General features: G+C 42.5%; 1 protein-coding gene across 1 annotated transcript in view; it reads left to right on the top strand.

Annotated features, from left to right (window-relative positions):
* The first annotated feature begins 213 nt into the window (after window positions 1–213).
* Window positions 214–17,900, top strand: part of LOC139653221 (ral guanine nucleotide dissociation stimulator-like) — a 44,590-nt gene continuing 26,903 nt past the window's right edge. The window contains 4 exon segments of the mRNA XM_071530199.1: window positions 214–304; window positions 307–327; window positions 330–400; window positions 1,079–1,104. Of these exon segments, the coding sequence (XP_071386300.1) occupies window positions 214–304; window positions 307–327; window positions 330–400; window positions 1,079–1,104 (209 nt within the window).

Raw genomic sequence — 17,900 nt, 5'->3', positions numbered from 1 at the left:
ACTTGAATGCAGCACAGTCCCGGAGGCGGAGCGTAAAAAAAAAAAAAAACCCCAATCTGAGTCATGGTTCTCCAGCAGAGAGAGGAGGGATGACACACCAGAGCCGCTTCAGTAACCCACTCAACCTGTGACAGTGCGTTTAGTTTAGTCTCCAGAAACAACCGAACAAAATGTCTGTCCGGCGCTGTGACTGAACACCGGGCCCCGGCACCCATGGTCTATTCTTCGGGGACGCAATCCGAGGCGCACAGCCTCAAGCCGGGACCGCTGGATGAGATGTTCGACGCTTCGTGGAGGGTGCGGAACATTGGGACGGGGTGAGGCTGGAGCTGCGGAGGACCACAGCCCGGTGGTCCTGCACAGCTTCACCCATCTGGACCCCGACCTGCCGCTGCTGGAGGTGAGGAGGAGGAGGAGGAGGAGGAGGAGGCCGGGGGGGACGGGCGGGCGGCTGATCCGATAAAGGGTGAAGTGGAGGCGGGTGATGCGAGGCGACGGTTATCCCGGTCCACTGATGGGGTTGTGTTGTGATTACCGAGCCGCGCGCGTTGTAAACAGTCTGTAAGAGAGGTGAGGCAGGGGCGTACAGGCTGGATCCGGGGGTCCTTGGAGGGGGCTGGTTTCCAAGGGGCCCCCACCAAAATGATGAATTACAGATTTATAATAAGAATCACTTTTATTGGCTAAGAAAGGTTCCACATACAAGGGATTTAACTTGGTGGTTTGTTCCTATAAAACGACACAAAAATACAGTAAATTAACTGTTACATAAAAATTAGAAGTACTAACTGAGTGTTTATCTCTCATATCCCAGAATCCTTTTGGTCATGTATTGCCCACCTTTAGACCAAGCTGTTAATACATTATTATATACTTAAGCATTGCATAATCAGCTGTAAATATCCAAAATATGCACCAGAGAAGTCGATGTAATAGGTCTCGTTATATGGCAGTAAAGCACTAATATGTATAGGTGTAAGTAGTATGTAAAAAAAACTAGATATAGACATCTAAGAAACAGAATTTGACTGTTATTTCACTCTCTAGAAGTGAGGAAAAATGTATTAGGATGACTCAGGTTTCACTCTCATCACCCCACCTACAGTACAGATGCTTATTCAGTTCAATACTGAAGTTACAACAACAGAAATCCTCCCATATTGAGGTTATTGAGACAAAACCTTACCCATATCAGTCTGTGACAGGAAAATGTCTGAGAATAGCTGGTCTGTTCAGTTTATTACAGTTATGTTTAGCATTGTGTTTAGGGACCCAGAGTTTTAAATAGCTTCTACATTATATTTATAGATATTGTTGCTGGATATGGTCAACAGATGTAGTGGAGGGTAAACCCACCTAGACTCAGTTCACTTTTTTTCTTTTAGGCTGGCATAGATCTGTATCATGTAAATGAATAGTATACATACATAAATAGTATTTAACTGATGTAAGGTATATGAAGGTGGGGTCTTTTATGGGAAAAAGTATAAACCGATGCATTTCTGATAGTATAGTGGATTTTTGTTCATATTGGTGCCTGTTTGCCTTGTCGTCATCACCCACTTGAGGTCATTTTATGCCAATTTTTATACCCAACTTCTTATTTACTGCTACATCAACTCTAAAAGATCCTTTTTATATTCGTCTGTAAGGACCCGGTCATGGTTTGAGTGAAGGATTCTCCACACAACACGCTCCTTACATCTCGTACATTCGACCGGCTAGAGCAACAGGGATGAGTAATCATATGTAATGGTCTTATATAAAGCCTGGGATCAGACGAGGACGGAAGTGTAACTGATAGCACACGGAGATAGCCAGGGCCGGGCTGGGCCGGGCCGGGCTGGGCCGGGCCGGGCCGGGTCCACTCCAGCAGGAACACCGACCTTCTTTCTGTTGGTTTTTTTGTCGACGTTCCTAATGTAATCAAACCCGTGCGGATGGATATCACAAGCAGATTATTAAAGCCTGTATGTTTCTGAGCTTGAAGGGCAGCGCTGGTCTCTTCTCTCCCCCCCCTACACCTCCCTCTCTCTCTCTCTACCTCCGTCTCTCTCTACTCTAATCTAATCCTCTCCTCTAACACAATTACCTAATGCTTAATCCCTCTCCTTCAGAGGCGAGGGGTTTCCTCCACAATCGCCGCCTTTCTTTCCCTGCTGGCGTAAAAGCTGAGGTGAACGTTACATGATGCTTTGGTTGTGTTACAGTATGCCGAGTCACTAGGCCTGGCAATGCTGCTGATGGGGGGGGGGGGGGGGGGGTCATTTGTTGATCCCTCCGGCTCCCACAGCAACACTTAGCCTATATATATCATATAGCCGAGAGGATCGTATGGCTATGAAACAGGAGTTTGCCAAGAGATCGAGTAACTGCTGTGTTATATCACCGCTATAAAAATGATGATGTGTGGCCGTCCTTTCTTTTTCTTTCTTTCTTCCTTTCTTTCATTCTTTCTTTCTTTGGATGATAGAGAACGTCACCCAGGATGTGAAATTGATACCCAACAAGTATCAAATGGCAGTAAAATTTGTCATACGTGGATAAATCCATTAGGGTCACTGCCACACTGAGCTCTAACCTTTAGAGACGACAACATTTGAACGCCTCTGTTACGTACAGTCTTTGGTGTTTGTCTGTTGTCAAACTTTGTCCCTGCTGGCCACCGTACGCTCTCTCTGGTTGTAGCCAATCAGATATAAGCAAAACAATGGTTCTATATCAAACAGGCTCCTGATTGGCTGCCTGTTGCGCTGCTACACAAAGCAGTAGAACTAAACTTCTGTTTGTCTGCTGTCTGGACCGTTAACTAGCTTAAATAGCACAAAATAGCATAGAATTTTAATCATATTTCTATGAAAAAGTATCGCAGTTATTTTGGCAGATAATGTTTTTTATTTTATTTTTTAGAAGCTAGGTCAAACTCAATGTGAAAAACTGGCATTTATCTTTTATTTCGTCTTTGTTGCTCATCCTCATCACTGTGGTGCTTTTCCCACAGATCACCTGTCAATCAAACAGTGTGGGCGGAGCTTGGGTTTTCTGTTGATGCAGTTTGAGCTTCTCTTTTCTTTGTCTGTTCAGCCATGGCGGCTATCGCTGCTCATGCTAACTACCCAGTTCTTCTTCTTCTGTTGATTCCAAACAGTATTGAGACAGACATTAAAGCTGCAGCCAACCAACACACAACAAAGCAGCCTACAAAATTCACTATAAGCGGGCTCTGAAGGTGACAGTCCAGTAGCAGACCAGCAGGATCAGCCAAGTCTCTAGATCCCAGCCTGCTGCTTTGTTGAGCTCACCTCAAGAGGCTTCATAAGCAGTTTAAACTCACCAAGAGAGAGCAGCTCATTCACTTTCAAATCATTTTGTAATGCGCTCCAAGCAGAAAACATAAAGAATGTGTCCTGCTGAACCCACCGGACTGCCAGAGCGGTGAGGAGCGCTGAGGACCGGAGCTGCAACAGAGCTGCTGTTGTCTCCGTGGCTCCGTTCACACCACAGGCTGAACTGCTGCTCATATCTGATTGGTTTTGGATGACTGTTCTGATATCTATTCTGGGATGTGACCCATATTCCATTACCAATACGAAGTGACAGTGATGTAGGGCTGAACAATTAATCAAAATTTTATTGAATTCGCAATATGGCCTACTGCAATTTTCAAATGGCAGGAGGCGCAATATTTGTTAAAGGTGAAATGTGTCAAAATACCATTTTAAATTAAATATTGTGGTGCTGCAGAGATGTCCTGGCCTACACATCATATTCTACAGACTTAAGAAAACATCTTTGTTTGGTACAGATCCCCGCAAAAATCACACCATAATCATTTTAATATGTTTTTCAATGAAAATAATAATAATGATGTAAAAGTTATCATTCCCTCTAGTATCGCAAATCATATCGCAATTGCAATATCAGTCAAAATAATCGCAATTAGATATTTTTTCAAAATCGTTCGGCCCTAGCCCTCCCACTGATGTGGAAAAGACACGCGTGTACAGAGCAACAATACCAAAAAACGTCCCATCACATCAGAGATGTGATGATATATCGAAATTTAATTTATCACAATACAAAAATGTGACGATACGTGTCGTGGGTCAGAAAAATGAATCGCGATATCAGCTCCATGTTATTCTGCTGTAGTAATCACTAATGAGACGCTTGACCATCACAGTTTCACAAGCTCTCCATCCACATTATATTATTGTCACTTTGTAACGACATTTTTAAACTGTTGTTTACATTCTAGCAGCCAATGGCATCGCTAGAAAGATTTGTGTCTCAGAAATAAGCAGAATTCTGCACAGTCAGACTTTGTTGTCATTGAACTTTTACTTCTTACATCGTATCGTGGTTGTGTTGAATCATGAACCACATATCATGAATCATATCATGAGATAAGCAGATTGTCTCATCACTAGTAGCTACACTTCTCCTGCTTGTTTCCAACACATTTTATGGTATTTTCCTTTTGAGTTTTGATTGAATTGAGCCGTCAAGTTGCTATTTGTCTTTCTTTCCATAGCTGTGTCTTGTTGTCCTCCATGTTAACGCTGCTCAGCCAAGCTGGCAATATTCTGACAAGTTCTACTCCCACTATCCTACTATTTCGGGTGAATTATGTAAGTTTTCTTTTTACTGTCATGGCAATGCTGACAACTTGAACTGAACGTTCAAATACAAGTCGCATGTAAGTCTCATGCCTCTGGATCTGATTTTGCAGCACATATCCATGTGGTCCAGAGGGGAATTGAAAAAATGTGACTCCATGCAGCTTTGTGTTGTTCACGCTGATTAGAAAACCTCAGATCTGAGTCGTGTGTGAAGTCAGAACTGGGCCACTCTGCGCTGCGGTGTGAACGCAGCCGGTGTGCGTGGAGGTGAGCGGTGATGTGCTCTTACTTAAGAAGGGCATTGTGTTGTGGATCTTTATCCTGAGCAGCGCAGGCGGAAGCTTGGCCGAGCCGCGCGGTGAGAAACTGGAGCCGGACCGGCCGACTCGGCACAGAGAGGCTTTTGTTGCCGCAGCTCATTCGAATGGAGACGAGAGCCGGGTAGCCAAGGAGAGAGAGAGGGGGAGAGACGGAGAGTGAGAGAGACATAGAGAGAGAGAGGGAGAGACAGATAGAGAGAGAGAGAGAGAGGGCTGCCGGAGTTCACCGAGACAGAATGAGAGAAACAGACAGCGGTTGGAATGCGAAGGCCCGACGCCTGGAAAAATACTTAATTCAGAGAGTTCCCTTAAATCACCGGTTGTTGCCCCGCTTAGTCCGCACTCACTCTCTGTGCGTCTGCTCTGATTAACCCTACAAACAGTATTAGTCTTAGACAAGGCAACTCTACAGCACATATTAAATCAAGTCCAGTTTATTTATAGAGCGCTTTTGACAAGCAAGATTGTCTCTCTGCAGCTGAAAGTGTCCAAAGTCCGATTATTTCCCCTCTCATGTGATTCAGATCTGATGTCTAATCAGTGTGAACGATCGCAATTTTACAGTTCCCCTCTGAACCACATGGATATGAGCTATAAAATCAGATCTTGAGGCGTGACACCTTATGCGACTTGTGTTTGAACGCTCCAATCGGAGTTTGTCAACATTGCCATGACAATAACTAAATCTTACGTCATTGGCTGGAGACATTGTCATAGTTTTGGCAGCGTTAGCTTGGAGGACAACAACACACAATGGAAAGTAAGCCAATGCCTCAGTTCAGTCAAAACTGGAACACAGATAACGTAACCAAAATCTGTTGGAAAGATACGCAGATGTGACGTCTTTTGTTATTGTTACTCTGTGCACGTGTCTTCACAACAGCACTGTCAGTGCGTAATAGTATCAGATATGAATTAAATCCTACAATAAATGTGAATAGTCATCCGGAGAAATCAGATAGGAGCAGCAAATCTGTTTTACAGAAAACAAGGGAAACAAAAACAGATAAAAACAAAGATCATAAAAACAAGAGATAGAGCATCACAAAGTGCAAGAAATCATTTCTAGAACTTGTGTGTGTTATAGATGTGTGTGTGTGTGTGTGTGTGTTTGTGTGTTTGAGTGCCAATGCAGGCCCACATACATGTGTGGGAGTGGATTTGATTTTGTACCAGGGCAGCAGGAGGAGAAATAATCTATCATAAATGTTTATACCTTCTGTTAAACAATACTTCTGAATTTTACATGTTGTCGTGTTCTTATAGAAGCTATTTTGGTACGAGACAGGGAACTAACCCCACTGTGCCACCATGATGCCCCAGTCCAGTCATATTTCACTCTTTAATGCCGTTACGCTCGAAGCTAATTCACGGTAGAAGGCAGGACACCGGACTACAGTGGCTGGAAAGTCCCAAAATTCAGCTACTTTCATGATTTCACCCACCAATTCGATTTTTTAGAGTAGAATAGGAACGTCAAACCGGGGGCTGATCGCCTTAAAAATGTTTCTGGAAACTTGGAAAGTCCCATAATTCACCAGCCACATCCCAAATGTGCCAGTGTCTGGCTGGTGGCTGGTGATAAATTCCCATCCTGCCCGGGTCTGGAGTCAAAATAAGAAAGCGGGCCGGTGTTTGTTGGATCTCTGGTTTTGCACCGAGACGCCAGCTTGACCTTGATCATGAAGTTGCGGTCTGTTGTATTAAATAGCAGAATGTTTAATACCCAGTGTGGGATTTTTGTGAGTGTATTGGTTACACTTACTGATTCTTTAAAGTGGTAATCCTTGAGTTTCTTGGGTTTTATATTTTTATTTAGTCTCCATCTTTGTCCCTCAGCCTCACTGTGGTGTTTCTGCACTGCACTTCCCACAGATCACCTGTCAATCAAACAGTGTGGGCGGAGCTTGCCAAGAGATCGAGTAACTGCTGTGTTATATCACCGCTATAAAAATGATGCTGTGTGGCACTGATCCGTGCCGTCCTTTCTTTCTTTCTTTCTTTCTTTCTTTCTTTCTTTCTTTCTTGCTTTCTTTGGATGATAGAGAACGTCACCCAGGATGTGAAATTGATACCCAACAAGTATCAAATGGCAGTAAAATTTGTCTTACGTGGATAAATCCATTAGGGTCACTGCCACACTGAGCTCTAACCTTTAGAGACGACAACATTTGAACGCCTCTGTTACATACAGTCTTTGGTGTTTGTCTGTTGTCAAACTTTGTCCCTGCTGGCCACCGTACGCTCTCTCTGGTTGTAGCCAATCAGATATAAGCAAAACAATGGCTCTATATCAAACAGGCTCCTGATTGGCTGCCTGTTGAGCTGCTACACAAAGCAGTAGAACTAAACTTCTGTTTGTCCGCTGTCTGGACGGTTAACTAGCTTAAATAGCACAAATTAGCATAGAATTTTAATCATATTTCTATGAAAAAGTATCGCAGTTATATTGGCTGTTAATTTTTTTTATTTTATTTTTTAGAAGCTAGGTCAAACTCAATGCGAAAAACTGGCATTTATTTTTTATTTCGTCTTTGTTGCTCAGCCTCATCACTGTGGTGTTTCTGCACTGCTCTTCCCACAGATCACCTGTCAATCAAACAGCGTGTGGGCGGAGCTTGGATTTTCTGTTGATGCAGTTTGAGTTTCTCTTTTCTTTGTCTGTTCAGCCATGGTGGCTATCACTGCTCATGCTAACTACCCAGTTCTTCTTCTTCTGCTGTTTATTCAGAACAAACTGGAAACGTAAAACGCATCACTTCCTTTGCGGCAGCTAACCAACCATCATTTGGATCCCGCTCTATTCTAAAAACCCAGTTTGCTGGTATAAGACTGAAACCATTGGGTGAACTTTTTAATTGGGATTTATCTTCCTCTGTAGCCAGTGAACAAAAAAAGTCAGCAGAAAAGTTTCCTGCCCTGACTCCAACCTCAGACTGGGTCATGGATCTTAAAAGTCAACTACGAAAACAAGGCCTTGGCCAAATTCTTGTTTTATTAAAAAAGAGAGTGGGCAGACGTCTTCCTTCGTATTTTTCTTTACTGAGACCGACAGAAGGATGAGAGGGAGACGGAGCAGGAGAGACGCAGGAGAGAAGGAGTTTCTGGAGGATTTGATCTGAGGCCAGCAGGATTATGTGGCTCTTAACTGCTACTGGGCACAGCTGAGAGTTTCCAAGTTTTGGGATTAAATGTGAATTTGTCCAAATACTTATTGTAAACGGTGAAAAGGAAAACTGATCAAATATATGTCAACGCCTCAAACCAGTGTCTGACATTACATGAGTCATTATTTGATAGTTGTCAAGATAGAATCAAATGTAGTTTTAAAATAACTGATTAGTTTCAGGCAGGCGCTCCTACAGACTCAAATGAAAGATAAGAGGTTTATTTTTACAGTGATACTCCATACATGGATATTAGTGATTGATAATGGCTGACAAAGCCAGTTTGGCTGCAGGCGTGTTTTACCTGTCAGAAAGCTCTGTGACCCAGATTCAGGCAGAGCAAGAACAAGACGGCTTTTAGCCTCGGGTGAAGTCTGGACATTTGGTTTTCATGCAGATCTCAATGATAGAAAACGGAATAAACACAGAAGAAATACAAACTATATGGGTTAGACAAAGAAACCTCAAGGGGCTGATAAAAATGTCTTGAAAAAGAGGAAAAACAGATGATGAGAAACAGAGACACTGGTGAACTGGACGGCAGAAACCAAACGACACCAAGACTCCAAAAGGCAGAGAACAACGTGAACAACAAAATACATAAATCAGTGGTTCTCAACGTGGGGTCCAGGGACCACCAGGGGTCCTTGAGGGAGTTCCAGGGGGTCCCCAGCAAATTGATGAATTGTTAAACTCCAGCATTTCATTTACAAGAAGTTAGAGAATGTAGAAGAATGACTGTTTTGATCATAGTTTCACTGTTATCTCTCTACCTACAATAAATTGTCATGGAGTTCTGGACAAAATCATATCTAACAGTAAAAATATTCTCAAATTTGGGTCAGAGAGACAAAATCCCATCAGAAAGGGGTCCGTGGCCCTAATGTGAACTAAACTAGGGGTCCTTGATATGAAAAAGGTTGAGAATCACTGACATAAATAACTAGAAGGCAATCTGAACGCTTCAACTTGCTGTTAAAAATAAAAAACAGAACCTTTCAGCTCTAAAACACAAACATATGCAAGAGGCTACGTTGCATAATAACAGGAGTGACTCAGGAAAAATAGACACAAAGATGACTTGAGACACGAGGCTAAGTAATGTCCCTTAAATTTTAAGTGAAATTGATTTCTTGACCCTGCAGACAGACCCTTTGGATTCGATATGAAGTCACTATCTCTGTCAGTGTAATTGTTCTGTCTAAAAAACAATAACGGTCTAATGGCAGAAATCCCAGATCTGAATCACCGGCTAAATCTAATCAGTTGTTCCTTGGGCCAAGGCCGAGCTGTCCACCAAATGTCATGGAAATCTGTTTAGAAGTTTTTGAGATATCCTGCTAACAGACAGACACACAAGGTAACTAACTAACTAACAGGGACAGAAACCTCCTGCGTGGAGGGACACAAGTTCCCAAATCATTTAAAATGGTCCAGATGCAGAGGGGGAGAGAGGGAGGATGAGAACAAGGAGGAGAGAAAGTTTGTTCTGCAGAATCCAAACTAGACATTTAAAAAGCCCTATTGACCTTATTGACACGGCGGCCATTTTGAACACTCAGGGTGGGGAAACTACCTGGAAGACCGATTCCAGCTCTGCTCTGTTCTACTCTATACACACATTTATCATTTCACAGGTTCTCCACTGAAAAACATATTAGAAACAACATCTCAAGTATCCAGAGGGTGATTGGTTCACATTTTACTGTATTTGGCTCACTATCACTAGCTACCAGAGTCTAGTCTAGGTAGCTAGCATCAGAGTATCCAATTCCGGACAGCATATGACCAAAAAATCAAATTCAAATACCAATATATTTCATCCTGTACTGTTTTCGCTGAAATTTCTCATGAATTAACAATCCTCCATCTGTCTTTTTTAAAGTTTAATATCGCTTTTACCTTAACTTGTAATTGATTTTCTTCCAGTCGCTCCTGGATATGGTTATGTACTCAAAGCTCTTATTTTTACATTTATCAGCCAATACTGATTCTCTACATGAAGTAACTGTCGCCCAAAGTGGGATTTAAGGCTTCCGGCTTCTTGTTCGTGACTAAGTTTGTAACTTAGTGTTTTATATGCTTAAATGTGTATAGATATTTATGAAATTTGATACCTAGCTTCTGAAATGTGTATGAATTTACGTGACTTAGCTTTCAGTTGGGAACTCTGTATAAAAATGCCGGTAAACACCGGAAATTATGCGAGTAATCGAGTGTCCGGAATTGGATACAATTCCGTTAGTAGCTTACTAACTAGTAAGCTAGCTAACTGACTTCCCTGCGAAATTCAAGCAGTTGTTGTGGTCGTTGTTCCCGAGATTGCTAGGTCTCTTTGCTTATGTGTTAAAGTAATGCTACTTTTATATATTTATGCAAATCTTCTGGGTAGTTTCTCACCCTGAGAGTTCAAAATGGCTGCTTGAATGGCCGTTTGAATAATCAGTAATCAGTAGCTAAGTCATTAGCTATTAGCCGTTCAGTGCCTTGCTCAAGGACAGTTCAACAGGACAAACAAGCTGCTGCTGGGATCGGACTGTATAACTTTTCAGCGATTGGACGGTCTTTCTACCTGCCGAGGCCTCCCTGCCTCAATACTTAGACCAGTGGTTCTCAACCTGGGGGTCCAGTCCCCCCAGAGGGTCATGAGATAATTTTAGGGGGTCGTGAGATGATTTACATGTAAGGAAAAAATCATATTTCTACTGTACAAAGTTCTTATCATGTCTGTTTTTTCTTAAATTTTTGCCTTTTTTTCTTGTGAAATACTGACTATTTTCCAGCCTTCTCTGATAATGAACCAAATGAATCAGCCTGGAAAGGGAAAATCATTCTTTGGTTGAACCTGCATGCTTTGTGACGGGTCTCATGAGCAGACATGGCTTCGTTTTAAGGAGTCCTGAGCCAAAAAAGGTTGAGAACCCCTGATTTAGACCATGTGAAAGTCATCTGAACTTTCAGTTACAGATCCCCCCCCCCCCTCCGCCTCCCCTTTCCCTTCTCGCTCCAAGTCCAGATGATCTCACCGACTTTCAGCGCTCATTGTTAGCGGGGGGGAAGTGGCTGGCTTGTGCTGCGGGGTTGTAATGGACGCACACTATTGTCAGCTTTGTTTAGCTGTTGACTGTTTGGGGGCCGGTTTCTCTCTCCGGTGGGAGTTTCCCCAGCACTAGAATTAGAACATCGCTCTGAGGGGCTTTCTAAGGGGTTTTTTTTTTTTTTTTTCCTCAACAGCTGGGGGATAGTGATCACATCAGGTGTGTTTTCTGTGGGTGAACATCATAATCTGGCACACACCTACGAACACGCTCCCAAAACACTGTATGGCCTTGGGGGGGAGTTTGGCTGGGACTCAGGGGTTTACTTTAGTCCATATGTGTTTGTTTTAGTCTGTTCCTGTGCCAGGTGGCTGTTTATACAGACCACACACTGTCCAGAGTCACATGGGAGATTTCTTATGCAAGATATAGATGCTCTTTTATTTCTAAGTGAAGAAAAATTGCAAATACAGTTCAGTTTCTGTACGGTTGAGCTTCATCCGTCTCCTCAGCCTGTTGTTGTTGAGGGTGAGGTTGGAAATTTGTGAGTTGTTCTCATTTTGCATCTCATTTTTCACTTTTTCTAAACATTTTGGCACTGAAAAATTAATTATGTAAAACAATCATATGCCTACATGTATCACAATTCATATCACAACCTAAATATTCAGCAAGAAATACCACAAAATGATTTTTTTTTTGCCCACCATGCAGCTGTACTTGTTTCTTTACTATCTGCGGACAATTATTCAGAATTATTAAACAAAGATTAACTTGCTTGGTATTGTTAGGATACCAGAATTTGGACTTTGGTGCGAATACCAGCCAAGGTATCACAGATTAGAGTCTTAAAGCAGTGATTCTCTACCTTTTTCATATCAAGGATTTGATACCCAAATCTAAGAATATGTTTATTGTTGGATATGATTTTGTCCAGAATCCCATGACTGTCTGTACTGTAGGCAGAGAGATAACAGAGAAACCCTACGATAACAGAGATAACCCTAACCCTAACTAACACCAAAACAGTAATTCTTCTACATTCTCTAATTGTATTAACTTCTTGTAAATGAAATAATGCTGAAGTTTAACAATTCATCAATTTGCGTGGGGACCCCCTAGGACCCCCTCAAGGACCCCTGGTGGTCCCCGGACCCCACGTTGAGAACCACTGTCTTAAAAGGATGCCACGACACGCTTAAGCCTAATTGCGCAAGTGTGTTACGTAAGCGAAATATTCGATGAAATGCCACAATCAGACAGTAGTTTCTGGAAAAGCTCAAGTATCATACAGTTTGTCAGGTTGGTCACTGCGGTCCTTTTTTTAGTACTGATAATTCACAAAACACTGATGTGTCCGGAGAGCCTCTTCTTTCCCCTTTTCTCTCTGGGGAAAACCCTGTGAAAGTGTGTCAGTAGTGTGATGACGTATCGCTGATGTGGTTACACCTCGTCGGTTTGTGAACCACATTCAGGAGTCTCATTCGTCCCAGATAAGGCTTTGTGATAAATTAGGTTAGAGCAACACGATATTGATGAAAAAAAAAAAAAAAAATGTTTTCCAAGCAGCTTCATTTGTAGGTCAGGGATCCTGCTGAGGGATTCCTCAGGGTGGAAAAGCCTCTGAAACAGCATTCAGAGCATCATGGGACACTAAAACTCTCCACTGAAACCCAGACTGATTATTTTAGTGTCATATTTTAGTGTTTTTTAGTGTCTCTATAAGGCAGAGTGACCCACCACACCTATTCAACGGTAGAGAAACTCTGGGGAATTTTACTGCCTTTAAATGAAGAAGTAGGCTGATTTACAGAAGGGACGAAGGAACCTGACGACACTGGCTGATATTTAATAAGAGATCAATATCAGCAAATTCTTTCTATATCTTTCTGAGTTTCTAGTAGAAACTGGCCTGTGCTGAGGCTCATGTGAGTTGATTTTCCCTTTTCCTTCCTCCTGAAAACTTTCCTTTTCTCTTCCAGTTTCCCCCCTCTCTCTTCCTCATCATTCTTTCCTGACACCTTTTATCCGCTTCACATTCCTGCAGCCTCAGTGTAGATTCAGTGTCAGGAGACTGATGGTGAATATAGATCTGATGGGTGTGTGTGTGTGTGTGTGTGTCGGGGGGGGGGGGGGGAGGAGGGGGGGGGGTGCTGGATGCCAGAAATTTCTGTGGACCCTTCTGGAGTTTTATGATGGGAGGAACTCACTTGATAAACCTGATGACATACCCGCTCCCCCCTTTTCTTCTAACATCCATGCCTGGTCTCTACATGCGCTCACCCTTAACAGCACAAGGCAGGTTTACATCAGATCCTGCAGATTGGTAAAGTACGGAGCCCGGGAGTGGCCATCGGGAGAAAAATAATTTATGTTGTGGTCACGATTTACTGTAACATGCGCACGATATGCAATTCGAGCTCTCGTTTTCTTTTTTCGTACCCTCGATTTCCTCTTTACGTGCACAAATTGCCAAAACATGCCCTAGAAACAGTGATATGGTCTATAAAGAGTCAGTGCACATATTGGTGATTATGTTTAAATGTGGCCTGTCCTGGGTGTGTTGCAGCACCTGATTGTGTTTACATGGCCTGAAGGTTAAGTGGCTCAATATGTTGCAATATTTGTGGGATTTGCCTATTCAGTGTAAACAGACAATGGATATTAGCATACCAAATCCTTACTAGGCCTATCTGCAATACCTAAAAGGTTCCTTTTAAGTTGCATTTTTTCCTAAACTGCACAGTTTAACAAACTCGAGGGAACGATTTGTATCTCGTGCGCATGTTACGGTAAATCGTGGACTCAATATAACTTTTTTTCTCTCCCAATGGCCACTCCTGGGCTCCGTAGTAAATACACGTGAGCAGTCCAGCAGCCTGTTTCTGTGACTGCACACTGAACATCATCATCATCTGTAAGGTGTTGGATTGTAAACCCGCTGCTTTCCTGTCAAACACAACAGTGTGACTGATAGATCTGTTAATAATTCTTGCCATTGGTTTTAAACTGCTTGGAGTAGCAGATTGGTGGCGTTGGCTGCATATAGAAATAAAATAAATAAAAAGTAATACAATTCTGCAGGAAACACTGAATATTTTTTGTTTTGGCAAATTCAAAGATCTTGAATAATGTTGGTGTAAAATATTGGCTAACGAGAGCTTCAATCCAAAAATATCAGTATTGATATTGAGTGTCGGTCTTGAAAAATCCACATTGGTTGAACCGTAGTGCTGACAAGGCTGCCCTTCTTTGGTAGCCTGTTTCTGTCTGTTTATAGCCAGGATCCAGTTGACTAAGCAGTGAGTCAGGCTGAGGGAATCTGTGACAAACCTAACTTTAAGGTGGGGGGGGGGGGGTGCATGTAAGTTCAGCTTCCTGTCTGTTGTTCCTGGAGCTCAGAGGGAGTTCCCTCTCCCTCTCCCTCTCCCTCTCCCTCTCCCTCTCCCTCATTTCCATAGAAGCGTTTTCCCCGGAGCTCCCTGTCATTACTGCAGTAAGTTTAGCCTGCATGCTGCCTGGACCACAGACACACCACAGACAGACCTTTACCCCCCTCACCATGAAGATCCTGTATGTTTCTGTTCTGTCCTCACTAGTGTTGTCACAGCCCCAGATGTTTGACTTCAGTACCAATACTGAGTTTAACATCTAAAGATTTGACACTACTACAATACCACAGCTGAGAAGAATAACAAAGTAATGTGACAGACAGACGGTCACTGAGATGCTCCCAGTGTTCCCGCATCGTGTTGGACAGCTCTGCAGCAGCTGGTTCCCAGGGGTTTTGATGTCAGCTGGGTGTTTGTCTTTGTCGGCTCTGTAAGTAAATGGAAAAAGGAAATAGTTCCATCTTTCGCTCCTGGCACCAGTTTGTCGACCAGTTCAGTCGGACTGGGATCCAGTTCAAGACTGTGTGGTCTGGTTTGAGGCTGTTTTCATGTTTTCAGCTGTTGGACTGCTGCAGTCCGCTGTCAGACTGAGACTCTGGTCCAGATTCACTCTTTTTTTTGCACCTCAGTTGCTTGAGCTAAGAGCCAAGACGAAAACTAAGACAGTTTTCGTCTTGTTCACTAAGAAATGTATGCAGGTCAAGGCCATCTGCACAAGCAAATAGCCTTCATCAAATTGCATGCTTCAGGTTTAAGACTAATCCACCAAGGCTGTCACCCTTGCACCTTAAAGCCCCTTTATAACTGGAGTGCTGTCTGATCTGATCTGAGGTCTGGGATGAAAACCCTCTCTCTTGCCTCCTGACTCGCTGCTGACGATGCTGCGTCTAGCAGCGATGATAACAGCCAGTCTGGATGGACAGACTCTTCGTCTTTATGTCTCCTTTCAAAGGATCTCATATAAGCTAGAGCAGTGATTCTCAACCTTTTTCATATCAAGGAGCCCTAACTCAGTCCACATTAGGGCCACAGACCCCCATTTGATGAGATTTTGTCTCTTGGACCCAAATCTGAGAATATGTTTACTGTCAGATATGATTTTGTCCAGAATCCCATGACTATCTGTACTGTAGGTAAAGAGATAACAGTGCAACTATGATCAAAACAGTCATTTGTCTACATTCTCTAATTGTGTTAACGTCTTATACATGAAATAATGCTGAAGTTTAACAATTGATCAATTTGCTGGGGACCCCCTGAAACCCCTTCAAGGACCGCTGGTGGTCCCCGGATCCCACGTTGAGAACCACAGCGCTAGAGTAACGTGGGGCAGTTGGTGTTGCCAAGTGTTAGTGAACTGGGTGCAGTTTCAATTGGCATAGGTTTGCCTACAAATAAATATTGTACGGGTGAAAGAATGACATTTGCATATAATTTACATATGCATGGCCATAACATGGACAGGCTTGATTTTTTTGACCAGCACTACTTACACTTGCTGCACACAGTTAGTGAATAGCATGGCGTTTTCTGATTTTGTCATTTTAATGATATAGGCACACACTCTTCCCTGCAGAAAGCTTTAGTAAATCTGGGCCTTTGTCTATTCCAATCTTCCTTCTTTTATCTATTCACTCTGCATGTATAAAACCTGGAGGTGACGCTGTAACGGAGTTTCAGCCTGCAGAAAACATTTGGCGAAAGTGTCGGAACGTACAGTCTTTTGCAACGGTATTGAAGTAGTGTGAACATTTTTGCTTGTCCTCCCTCGAACAACACAGAGCCGATGAATAGCAGCATTATGGTGGGGACCGGCTGTGCGGACGGAGAGAGAGAGAGAGACGCTGCCCTTGAGCTCTCTCAGCGTCTCTCAGGCTGAGCAGCGATAGCAGCGGCTCTTATCTGTGGTTTGGCTGATAAGAGCCTCTCTCTCTCTCTCTCTCTCTCTCTCTCTGTCAAGGCCTGTCACTGAGCTGCAGCTGGCTCTCACCATTATCCTGCACAATCCAGGGGTTTCTCTTCTCTTCTCTGCCTGTCTATCTGTCTTTGAACACACACACACACACACACACACACACACACACACACACACACGCCCCCTCTCTAACATTCCCTGCATCGGGGTTATTGAAGTTCACGGCTGGTTCAAGCCTGAGATCACACCTGCAGTTGGTTTTCTTTGGTCTGAACCAGAGTGGAAAAGTTGACTTTGTTGCATTTTTTATATTTGGTTCATTGGTAACACTTTACAATAAGGGTCACTAAGTTAAGGGTTAGTTAATGCTTAATAAGGGTTAATTAATGCTTAATAAGCATTATCTAACCCTTAATTAACAGTTAACGTATGTGTAATTTACTAATGGTGTTCATGTTAACTAAGGTATTAATTTATACATTATTTGATAGTTTATAAAGATGACTATTAAATAATGTATAAATTAATACCTTAGTTAACATGAACACCATGAGTAAATGATTACCAGACACATTAGTTAACCGTTAATTAAGGGTTAGTTAATGCTTATGAAGCATTGACTAATTTTCAGCTGTAGTCCTTTTGACGAGATGTTTTAAAACCTATAAAGTGATCAAAATTTACAGAACAAAGACAACAAGACGCCATAGAGACAGCAACAGCAACAGCAACAAAACAAGAACTGTCAAGACAGAACACAAGCCATGCAGAGCAACAGGAAGCAGCAAAACATCAGCACAACAACAACAAACACCATTTCAGCACATATAGTCATGTAAGCAACGCGAAGCAACAACACACAGCCAAGCAATACTGACCACAACCAACTTATGATACATGCAGAGCAGCAATAACCAGTAAACATAAATAAAATACAGCAATCATTATTTGGATCTTATTAAAGTGTTACCAAATTGTTTATAAAATACTAGTAGATATTCCATACATACTTAAGCCATGCAAAGCTAGCCGCCTGGCAACGGGCAAAGGACATGGGACAAGTTAGCAGCAGGTTATTCAGATTCAGATTCAGAAAACTTTATTTATCCCATACGGGCAATTCAGTTTACAGCTCCCAGTTCACAAAAAGAAAAAAACAACAATCATTCATTAGACATACACTCTAACACTCAACCTTCAATTGTCAGTGAATCAGTTTAGCTAATGGTTTCCCAGCAGCGATATCTTGTACATGTCTCATGTGAAAATAGGTTAGCCAATAAAGTGTAAAGTGTTATCGGTTCATTTAAGTTCACACTGCCTAATAACAAGTGAACCAGGGCTTCTAAACAAAAGTGACATGGAGTCACAAGTAGCTCATTTATTGGACAGAGTTCTGGTTGGAGATTTTGGCGGAGAGGCAGGGAGTCGAAACAAATCTGATTT

Source organism: Centroberyx affinis, unplaced genomic scaffold (genome assembly GCF_046629955.1).
Source record: "Centroberyx affinis isolate AG114_WGS23_722 - 3 ecotype Tasmania unplaced genomic scaffold, CSIRO-AGI_Caff_v1 ptg001898l_1, whole genome shotgun sequence".
Lineage (NCBI taxonomy): Eukaryota > Metazoa > Chordata > Actinopteri > Beryciformes > Berycidae > Centroberyx > Centroberyx affinis.
The sequence above is the reverse complement of the archived record's forward strand: the minus strand, read 5'-3'. Positions and strand labels throughout refer to the sequence as shown.